Source organism: Octodon degus, unplaced genomic scaffold (genome assembly GCF_000260255.1).
Source record: "Octodon degus isolate 3935 unplaced genomic scaffold, OctDeg1.0 scaffold00003, whole genome shotgun sequence".
In the NCBI taxonomy this organism is placed as follows: domain Eukaryota; kingdom Metazoa; phylum Chordata; class Mammalia; order Rodentia; family Octodontidae; genus Octodon; species Octodon degus.
Genome location: NW_004524579.1, coordinates 32,147,133 through 32,158,715, shown reverse-complemented (window position 1 = coordinate 32,158,715; position 11,583 = coordinate 32,147,133). Strand labels below are relative to the sequence as shown.

General features: G+C 41.3%; 1 protein-coding gene and 1 pseudogene across 1 annotated transcript in view; one reads left to right on the top strand and one right to left on the bottom strand.

Annotated features, from left to right (window-relative positions):
- Positions 1-5,070: 5,070 nt before the first annotated feature.
- On the bottom strand, positions 5,071-11,268 carry LOC101574820 (annotated as a pseudogene).
- A 41-nt stretch (positions 11,269-11,309) lies between these two features.
- Positions 11,310-11,583, top strand: part of Mbd2 (methyl-CpG binding domain protein 2) — a 70,482-nt gene continuing 70,208 nt past the window's right edge. Inside the window, exon 1 of the mRNA XM_004623728.2 lies at positions 11,310-11,580. Within this exon, the coding sequence (XP_004623785.1) occupies positions 11,464-11,580 (117 nt within the window). The 5' untranslated portion in view covers positions 11,310-11,463. The remainder of the gene's footprint in view (positions 11,581-11,583) is intronic.

Sequence of the window (11,583 nt, the reverse complement as noted above, 5' to 3'; positions counted from 1 at the left end):
GAGCAGAGTCAATAACTAGCGAAGCAATACAAAAAGCTCAGATAAGCTAATCCAAATGGCAGGAAATTTGAGGTAGTCAGAATCTACAAAGTGACTCCTTAAAGATCTCACACTTTATCTATCTATCTATCTATCTATCTATTTATTTATTTATTTATTTTTAGTACAGGGTCTACAGGGTCTCACTATGTAGATCGGACTTGTAGTGATTCGCCTGTGTTCAGCCTCCCAAGTGCTAGAATTACAGGAGCATGCTACCATGCCCAGTCTCAATCACAGTCTCAGCATACCCCAGGGGAGGGGGCCGGTTTGGCAGGCTAGGGATCGAACCCAGCCGCTGTGTCTGCCTAAACAGGCACTTTAATCTGCTGAGCTATTTGGCCAGCGAAGACCTCACATTTTATGTCCCCTGTCTTTTACTCAATAGAATAAGAAAAACATGGTAGTCTATGGCTTCATGTGTGTTATATCAGTTGGTAAAAGTCAGATGTAATTAAGATTCTTGGTTAATTGGGTTTAAATTAATTGAAAAGGAAATCAACCTTAGGAAGTCTGATTTAATAAAAACAAAACAAAACTCTCTTTCAGAGGTGTTCCTTAGAAGTCAGAGAAGTCTTGACTATCTTGGAAAAAACAAAAACAAATCACCAAGAAAGAGTTCTACAGCTGAAAGCAATAATGAATTGCTAATAAATATGTAATCTTGGAAGAAGACGCTGGGATTCAGATGAGACTGTAGCCCCTGTCAATACCTGAAATGCGTCCAAGAGCAGAGGATCCAGAAATCATTAACAAACAACCTATCCAACCCATGCCTACTACACTGCTGATTCACAGAAGTTGTGTGGTAATAAAGCTGCTCAATTTGTGGGAATCTGTTATCCAGTAGTAGAAAACTAACAGATAGATGCTTTAGTCCCAGGAAGATGAATGCTACAAGTAGTTCAGGATTATCACTCAGTGTTAAAACTTCTTTAAATTCATAATTACAGCTGAAAGGAACTCTGAACTTCCTATCAGCTAAAAAAATAATATAGCATCACCCAACATTATATAATGAGAGAATGAGGATGTAGCTCAGTGGTAGAGTACTTACCTAGCAAGTATGACACCATGGATTCAATCTTAAAAACTTAAAAATGAAAAAAAAAATTAAATGGAAAGAAAGATAGTGGAAAAAAATATATATATACACACAAGATAGCTAAAATAATTGTACTACTAATATCTATTTGTTTTATTTGAAAGGAGCAGTCAATGTTTAATTTTTTGACCAATTTTTCATGCTTATATCTGGTAATCTGAGCGACTACTTTGAAGACAACAATATGCAATATAACAACTATTGTTGAATTCCTATTGTCTTTTTTGAAATTCTATATTTTTGCCAATTTTTAAAAATACTTTATTCATTTTAAAATAAAAAATGACATTAAAAAAACCCAATAGCATAAAGTGGCTTAAAAGTTGCTTTATACCATATTACAGTGGATATTATCATTTTTATTTTTAAAAACTCTACATTTAGTTTGAACTGTTTTTTAGGGGAGGTTTATTTTTTGTTTTTGGTGCCCAAGGACCGAACTCGGGGCTTCCAGCTTGCTAGGCAAGCATTCTACTGCTGAGCCAAATCCCCAACCCCAAAAACTCTACATCTAAAAACTAATAAATTTCAGTGGTAACAAATATAACTTCAGAGTATAGAAGCTGGACGGAGGTCACCATGAAATTTGAAGTTATGATTACCAGAGTGGCAGTCAGGGTGGCATGTCAATTTGACTGGTTTTGGGATCCAGCTAAGGGATTGGTAGAACCCAGCTCTGGGTGTGCCTGAGTGGGTGAGGGAGACATGGCCTTGGGGTCTGCTGGTTGCTCTCTGTCCTCTTCCTCTCTGGCACTGTCTGCTCTGCTTCCTGACCACCACAAAATGAGCCACCTTGCCCTGTCATGCCCTTCTGCCATCATATCCCCAACAAAGCTGCCCAATCATACTGAATGCCCCGAAGCCATGAACTACATGAAACCTTTCTTCCTTCAAGGCATTGGGTCCTATGTCCTAGCAACAGGAAAATTAACTAATTAGTCAATAATGGGACAAATTGAAATCCTGTATCAAGGGAGACAGTGTAAGGATCAGAAGTTATTATTTTCAAAAATGCATATAAACTAAACATAATCATGAAGAAACATCAGATAAATGCAAGCTGAGGCCAATGTACTAGATAAACTGAAATTTCTGAATTTTAAAAAGTATTTCTTCTCTCTCCCCCTCCCACTCCCCCTTCCCCACCCTCTCTCTCTCTATATATATATATGTATGTATACATATATACATATATACATATATACATATATGTATACATATATACATATATATGTTTATATTTATATAATTGCAAATTAGACAATTGTATGCTTAGGAACATTTGTAAACTGTTATGTTTATATGCTTTTTAAAGAAAAAATATTTCCAATTAAAATTTTAGGCCATTTTCATTTATTGTCATTCTAATAAATTTCATAAATTAGAATAATTATCCTGATTAATAGACAGAGAAGATGAATAAGAGAAAGCAATCAGGACACAATTCTCTCTAAAAGAGCAAGCTTTATTCTCTTTTACTTTCTTTCCCCGGAGCCTGCTGGTCTCATAGTTGGCTCTTTCCTCAGTCTGCAGAAACTCTGAGTTTTCAGACATTAGTCAACTTTTTAGCTAGCACATTTTTATACACACAAAACAGTTAGACTTGGATCTGTGCACATTTGCACAGAGCACAACTGTTGTGCAGTGGTTAAAAAAAATTGAGTTCAAGGGCCAGTGAGACAGCTCAGCAGACTAAGCGCCTGCTTAGGCAAGCATAGGGACCAGGGTTCAATTCCTGGCACCACATGACACGCTAACCCTGCCCCCAGGTGCACTGAGTGAACCACCAAGACTGGGCATGGTCACGCACTCCTGTAATCCCAGCACTGGGGAGGCTGAAAACAGGAGGATCACTATGAGTCCAAGCTGAGTAGTGAGACCCTATGCCACACATATTTAAAAAAAAAAAAAAAAGTTCAGAGTTCTGAGAGCAATCTCTGGAACTTGGATCGGCTGAGAAAAAAAATAACCATGAAGAGTTCCTCAAAATTTTAACAGACAATGCTGACCCAAATGTACATAAAGCCCACATAGAATAACTGACTAGTATAGGCAAAAATTAAAATTACATATACAGAAAGGTAAAGCTGGGTTTCACTACAGTGTATAATCAGAAGACCTTAGGTTTTAAATCCAGATGGGTTCCAGCTCAGCTCTAGCTTTATTACTTACCAGCTGTGTAAATTCTGAGTGTTCCTTTAACCTCTCAATACCTTCCCAACTCTTTTCCATAAACTGACAATAATACCAACTTAGTGTAGTATTGTGATAATTAGATATGATGCATCAGAAGTGGTCAATGCAGGGACTGGATATAATCAGCCCTCAGGAAAAATAGTAATTTTTTATAAGTTTTGAGTGAAGTTTCTAAAAGAAGCATTACTTTTTTTTTTTTTTTTCGAGTTTGGGAATTAAATCTAGGGCTTCACGCATGCTAGCAAGGACTCTACCCCTAGGATACCTCCTCAGTCCTTTTAATTCTTTTATTTGAGTGAAACTTTTCCTAAATCGGACCTGGGTTTGACTGCCTGCTTGTACTGCATGTGGTGCTGCCTGAGGCATGCTGTGCCCAAGCTGTGCAGCAAGACCCTATATGGAATAAACAAATTAAATAATTTTTTTAAAATTCAGTAACATTAAAAAGATTTTTTAAAATTCAGTATCTGGGTCATCTGTCTCTATTTCTTAGTCCCATTCCCTAGAAGAAACCAATTTCTGCTTCTCTCTGTTTCTGTCTCTGTCTGTCTGTTTCTGTCTCTGTCTCTCTGTCTGTCTGTCTTTCTGTCTCTCCCTGTCTGTCTCTCTCTGTCTCTGTCTCTATCTCTGTCTTTCTGTCTCTTCCTGTCTGTCTCTGTCTCTGTCTCTCTTGTTTCCTTTGGTGCTTTGAGACTCTGCCAGGAAGGACTCTTAACTTCTGATCCTCTATCTTCAGACTCCTGAGTACTGGGATTATACACATGCTTCACCAAGCCCAGCTCAAATTTCTGCTTTTTCAGCTGCTTCCTCTAATATAGGTTTGTCTTCTCAATTTTTGGTTAAATTACTCAAATGTTACTACATATTACACAATATTGCATTATTATGATCATGATTATGGTTCCTTTCCTTTCTTCCTGAAGCAAACCATGACCTTTTTAGAATTTTTTTAGTATTCTATGTAATTATCGTTTTGCCCCATGACCTCCAAGAACTTTTTAATATAATTTTTTGCACAGCCATAAGAATAGATAGCTAATTTTCTTTATTTCTTGATTTATTTTCCCTAGAAATGTGTCCTCTGTCTTCTATCCTTGTCACTGTTACTTCTTGGGCCTACTGTCCATCTAAGAGCTCTATTCAGATGTTGAAAGATTAAAGATTAAATAGCATATACTCTAAAATAACATTTGTTTGTCAAAGAAAATTTCACATTATGCTGATCCCAAGAGGCTCATATTGTAATTATGTTCAGAAATTATTCCTTTTTCTCAACTGTTTCATGATAAAGGAATGTTAGGAAAAAACTAGACCTAAATTAAATTATACCCTTTTCTTTTGTACTGGGAATTGAACTCGAGATCTCACTCACGCTAGGCAGGCGCTGTGCCACTGAGTTAAACCCCAGCTCTAAATTATGTCTTTTAAATCGCAGTACAGATTTTCTTTCTCTCTCTCTCTCTCTCTCTCTCTCTCTCTCTCTCTCTCTCTCTCTCTCTCTCTCTCTCTCTCTCTCTCTCTCTCTCTCTCTCTCTCTCCTTCTTTCCGGCAGCACAGTGAGTGGACTTTATCTTTAACATTTGTAGAAAACTGACATTTAGCTTTCAAAATTCATTACAAAATTATTGGCAGCAGCTTTGAGCATGTCAACAATGCCGACAGATCCCTCTTGACAAAAACAAGGCCATTATTCAGTGCTCAGAAGCCAAGGCTTATCCCTGGCGCACTGCTCAGGACCCACTTGTGACCCTGTCTTCCTCCATGTCCTCCTCACCTGATCTGCGTTCTCTGCCTGCTCTCTGAGCGGACTGCAGCACCCCCCTGCACCTCAGCCAGGGCACACGCATTAGCTACAGCATCCTTGATTGCTTGTACGTCCCCCGAGAGGGCCCACCTTTCTTCTTGGCAGTTGGCAAGCCAGGACCAGATTAAACGTCTTGCTTCTCCTGGCAATATCCTTCGCAAGCTGCGCACCCCGTTCGCCCTTGAACATTTTCTCTGCTTCCTGACGCTCTTTTAGTTTTACTTTATGAAAATTCAGTGCTCTGACTTGTGGAGCTTTATAAATCACATGCAGTCTGTAATGCTTCTTATTTGTTACGGGATTTCTTAGAATGCTTAGGTAAGTCGGTGATTTGCGCGATGCCAGCGGGTCCAGATTGCCTAGCTGCACAAGACTGCCCTTGGGGAGAGGGAGTTCTGCGCGACACGGCAGGGCCCGAGTCCCTCGAGTCCCTCCTCGCCTGCACGGCATATTCTGGTGTTGTTCACTGATAAGGCTTTCAGTCTTCTCAACAAAGGAAAGCCATCTAGTTTCCTGATCTCATTGTCAGAAAAATCAATAGCATCAAACTGGTCTAAGGTGGCGCCTAGATTTTTCAGGGACAGGAATTTTGTACCCGCGTAGGTGCAGCTCGCTGTCCTGCACGGCCTCGGTGTATTGCGCCGCCCGCTCGCTTGCTTGATCAGCTCCGCCATCGCCATCGGCTTCACCATTCTGCCAGTTCCCGTGGGCCGGTCGCCGTCGCCACCCGCCGCCAGCCTCCGGCCCGCTGCCACCCAGATTTTCTTTCTTTTTCCCCAAACCTGCAATAACAAATCAAAACTTGCTTTGCTTTATTGAATATTTTGGCCCTGATTGTCCTTTCTTATGGGACCAGTCAGCTGTTGTAATCTGGTTAATCTGAGTTTTATCATGAAACTTTTCATCAAAATATGACCTTTAGCATATGACTTTGTAACGTAACATTTAAATGGATAATGTTCAGTCATCATACATGCTGATACTGTTAGAGGAAAATGTCTTCTTTCTACTCTCGCTTTTAAAGAGTTTTTTGTTTTTTTCTTCAGATTCCTAGTCACTTATCCCAATCCTTAAGAGGTAGAATGAATGGCGAATTGGCAAAAGAAGGATCTTTGCAGCTCAGTTTTTTCATCACTTCTCTTCCTTTCTGGCATTCTCCCACTTGCCCAGGACACATTTGGTTTTTTATTATTCTTAATCATGCTGTCAAGTTGAATGGTGAAGGCTGGACCCCAGACAGTCTTGTCCTGACCAACAGAGCCCATGACATTTTGCCCTCCAGTGACAAACCCATTCAGCTCTCACACTGTTACTTGCTCTAACCCAGCCTTTCTTGATGAAAGAGACATTTTTCTCATTCCTTTCCTTGTTTCTTGATTAGATTCACTACTGGGCAAGTCTAGTATCATAGCAGTCTTTGGGACCCCAAAGATGTCATCAGTGGCCAATGAGTCTGTCTCTCCTTTTCGTTCAGAAGATTGCTTTGTGTAGCTAGAGTCTGATGACTTGGCTTATGCTGCCTAAGCCCCATTGTCAGTGGAAGACAGAGTCAGTTGTGGAGGCTATATCTGGAGAGAAGGTGATGCCACTCAGGAAGAGCACGCAGAAAGAAAAGATGAGGAGGCCCTTGAAGATGGAGCAGAGTAGAAGCAAACTTCTTTCTGTCTTAGGGGGCAGTAAGTGTGAGGATAAAGAAACTGAGGGAAAACAGGGCTGTTTCAAGCAAACAAAACTCCAAGCTTGGGGTCAGGAAACTGGGTTCTAGACTTAGCCCTACCACTGTGAGACATCGGGAAGCCATCAAAGGCACGGAATTTCTCTTTGTGAGAGGTACTTTCTGTTACTATTCCCCTAGAGGCCTGAGACACCACTTAATATGCCTGCTAAACATGTACTTAGGACTAATGTTTGCAATGGGCAAAAATTTTAAGATATGCCACTTTAAATAATCTCCTGTGGTTCAAAACTCATCTTGTGTTTTTCTGATATTTAACTCTTCTCTTTTTAGTTTGAATTATGCTGATATAGAGGAAAGAAACTCCCAACCTGCTGAATGTTCAGAATGAGTTCATGTTTTCTCAAATTGAAGAGTGAATTCTAGGAACCATGGACATTAAGAGCAGAATATATTTATTAGGGAAAGAAAGTTTCTGTCTGGGAGAGAAACAAGGGTCCTGAGTAGGTTGCCGAGGACCCTGCCTTTTTAAGGGATTTTTATAGAGTAAAACCATGAGGTGAGACAGGTCTAAGATGGGGACAAACGGGAAATCACAAGGTGGGCACCAGATGGGATAGAGCTATTGCCAACCATTAACACCATCGGCATAACTGCTCAGGTGATGTTGACTAAATGGGAATCTACCGGGGAAGCAAGTCATGCAGCCAGCGGGCATGAAATAGAACAGGGGCTTTTCCTAAGGGGTGAGTTGTCAGATCTTCCTGGCTTCCCCAAGGTGACGGATACCTATTTAGGCTATGAATCCTTGTTGTTTATTCTCTGGGAAGTATGTGGGTGCGTTTATTTCAGGCTTTGTCTTGGGGTCCACAACACATCCCATTGTCTGCATTGGCTCCTTGCAGAGCTCAGCCCTGTCTGACAGCCTGCACTATTTCTACCTAGCCTAGCTGTCTATAATAATGCCACTTAAGATGCCTCTGCACTCATTCCAAGTTGAAGGCTATAGTGAATATTTATATTGAACGTACCTGAAAGTGTCATCTGGCCCCTTGACATGCTGTGCCGGCAGCAATTCATTAGAGTTGAGAGTTAGGTGAATGGTATTTGGCCAACTCACTGAGTCATAAAACCGGCAAATTAGTGCTAGAAAATGGTTTTGGGTTCAGCTTCACTCCTATGTAACGTCTCAATAAATTCTAACCTTGACTCTGCTGTTTGGATTTAGTAAGGGAAACTGATGCCTCTGCTCTTACCTGACACACACTTGCTCACTGCAAATATTTAAATCATTCTTTTACTAAGTATCTTATCACACTCAAAGATTCAAATGCAGGTTTTATGTTTGTCAATACAATATACAGTTTTCAAAGGGTCATTTCCTCAGACTAGATTTTTTTCAAAGTTTCATTCTCTTAATTGTTCTGTTTTTCATAATAAAAATCCATATTAATACCTATTTTTCTTACAACCTGACATTTTCTCTGTAAGGTTTAATTCCAGCTTTACATAGTGAACAAAGAGAAAAATACTGGAAAGAATGGAGAGCCTTCCAGGGGTGACAGTTGGTGTCTTAGCACCTGTCTTTACACCTGGGAGACAGGATCCAAAGTGATTAAAATCTCTATTGTTCCTTGAGTGGACCAGGTTTCATACTTAATCCTGCTTTGTTTCTGTCATTCACTTTTTCATAAAATAAGCTAGGAAGACCATGATAAGACAGACAAAATAAAAAATTTAGTTACAAGTTTACAGTGCTGCTATGCTTCTGTGAGGTACACTAAAAATGCCTTTTCCTGAAATTAGAGAACATTTTTTATTTGTCCAATATTTTAAGGAAGATAAATAAGCCTGTCACTAGGTACTTAGCATATGTTCTCAATACTTCTAGGGTGTCAATCTAGTCCCAGAGGGAATGTATTATTTCCTTAATTGGGATGTTTTCTTTTTCTATGGGAGAGTAAATGCCTTCCTCTCCTAGTACTCCGTTCTGTGGTATTGTAGAAGAACCAAGTGTGACCAGAAAGCTTTTGAAATATCTGAATTTTTTTTTAACAAAGGGAATGTTAAAATGCTTCTATTGAGATTCAGCAAATGGAATCTGATAGAAGTCAAAATGACCTTGAATTCATGTGATTTATTCCTTTAAATATGGTTTTTATATCACACACATACATATATATTTATACCTTGTTCAATACAACATAGAAAGGTAAATTTTTCCAAAAGTACAATATTTTCCCATCTATTGTTTCAGCTGAAAATTTGCTCATGTTCTCCCTGTGGTTTTAATTAAATATGAAAACCAGGGTATGCTGCCATATAGCACCAAACTTTTATCTCATTTTGTGTGTGTGTGTGTGTGTGTGTGTGTGTATGTGTGAATTTTATTCCTTCACTTGGTACATAAATGTGGGTATTTCCTAAAATTCAGTTCTGAACCCTTTTTCTTTTCTTATAACCAATCATACAAGTTCTTATTTACCTACAGGGTTTCCTGCAGTTGTAATTTTCAGGAACAACTCCTAAATGCACCTTTCTGATTTGGCTTCTCTCCTAAGAACTCAATTTGTGCACCTAAGTCTTTGCTGCCAACATTTCTGTATAGATTTCCTGCTGGAAGCCATAACCTAGTATATCTCCAATCAAAGATACTAAAGGTAGTTTAAGGTGGGGCTCAGTGACAGATAAATGTATGCCTACATTTGTATGAGTTAATGTCTACATATTGAGGCAAATCACAAAATTTCAAAATTCTAGTTCTTCTATTAACTAATTCTATGCATTAAACTTAGTTCTCAGCTTTTAGGTCAGGAACCCTACAAGGACAGGTGGAAGTGTAGGTAGGGAAAAGATATGATAAGGACCTCATTGAGTTTTATTAGATCAAAAGGGAAACTTACTGAAAGCAGTTTCTGTCCTCACAGGTAGGACTTTAAAGTTAGGGTAATGAGAAAGACAAAAAAGAGGGAAAGCTTGCTAGACTTGGGAGAGCTGCCAGGTAACAGGAATACCTGGAAAGCCAGCTCCCCTCACCTACCTGACAAATGGAGGTTGATCAGAGATTGCCACCTAAGGGCTCTTCTTTAATATGTAAGACATAGACGTGTGTGCACACACACACATACACACACACACGTATCTTCTCACTTCTGCGTCAGTATATTACACGAGATACACACCTGGACATGTGTTCCCTTTACTTAATCACTAAATAAGCTAATAAGCTTCCTTCGTAATACACCTCCTGCCATCTCTTACTCATTCTTATTCAAAGGAACTGGAAGAAACCAAATGGCCGGAGGGCCTAGATTAAGAACGAAGACAGTCAAGACAAGAGAGCAGACATTGACAAGGGTCCACCTGGAGGAAGGGAGAGACAGTAGTCCCTAAAGGCGACAGGTTTAGAATTAGAGTGCTCTGCGTTTTCAGCAGAGCAGTGGCGCAGTGTGGCAGGCTGTCATCCTGGACGGGTCACCGAGCTTACTGGCAATATAAAATGTGGTCTATACCTTTCAGTCATTCTAATGCTTCATAATATATTATCCTGAATTTCACTAGCACATTTCTATATATGCTTAGCATTTATAGAATAGTCCAATTCTTCTCTAAAATTTAAATTAAATTATCTTGCCATTACTGTTTTTCGTTGCTTTTGAGTTTTTGAGACAGGGTCTCACTCTGTAGTTCAGCCAGGGGGGCCTCAAACTCACAGAGGTCCTCCTGTCTCAGCCTACCAAGTGCCGGGATCACAGGAATGTGCCACCAGGTCTGGCTCCTCGACATTATTTAAAAAATTATTCTTAAATAGTAAGTGGGAAGAACCAGACAATGCCACAGATTCCTAATGCTTGTGACAGTGAGTTAAGCTGGTCTTTCAACATGAGGGCGTTATTCACCAAATTGAGCCCATTGCTTTTTGTTACACTACAAAGTTTAAATTAAGATCCCATGATACCTGGTAAATCCATTCTAAGGAGAATCTAGAGGTAAACCCATACGACCAGACAGACTATTTCAGTATCATTTCTTGCCCCAGACCCTTCCAAAATCCTAGAATTTGTCAAGGACTGTGAAGTCAGGCGCCGAAGGACAGTGAATTTCACGTAATGGAACGTTTTGGTTCATCTTCAATCTGAGGCACTTGGTAAGACATGGAGAAGCTGGAAAGCGAGCCATCCATAACCCCACTGAGTGAACACAGGAGCTGGTAAATGTAACATGAGATCCGTTTTGCTTGTTCATTAATTGGGAAGCAAAGGCAGGTCAAATCAGACAAGGGACCGTAACTCCCCAGGAAACAAAACAGCAGCCTTCGCAGGACACTCTGCGCCGCGAGTTCCGGCCGCCAGACTTCCGGCCCGGCGCTCGGGGAGGAGGGGCCGGAAGGGCGCGGCCGAGGGTCGAGGGGCGTGGCCGGGGGCGTGGCCCGGGAGGCGGGGACAACATGGCCGCCGCGAGCGCCTGGAGGACCTAAGAGGCGGCGGCTGGGGCCACGCCCCGGCGGGAGGGCCGCTCTGTGCGCGCCCGCTCTATGATGCTTGCGCGCGTCCCCCGCGCGCCGCGCTGCGGGCGGGGCGGGTCTCCGGGATTCCAAGGGCTCGGTTACGGAAGAAGCGCAGCGCCGGCTGGGGAGGGGGCTGGATGCGCGCGCACCCGGGGGGAGGCCGCTGCTGCCCGGAGCAGGAGGAGGGGGAGAGCGCGGCGGGCGGCAGCGGCGCTCTCGGCGACTCCGCCATAGAGCAGGGGGGCCAGGGCAGCGCG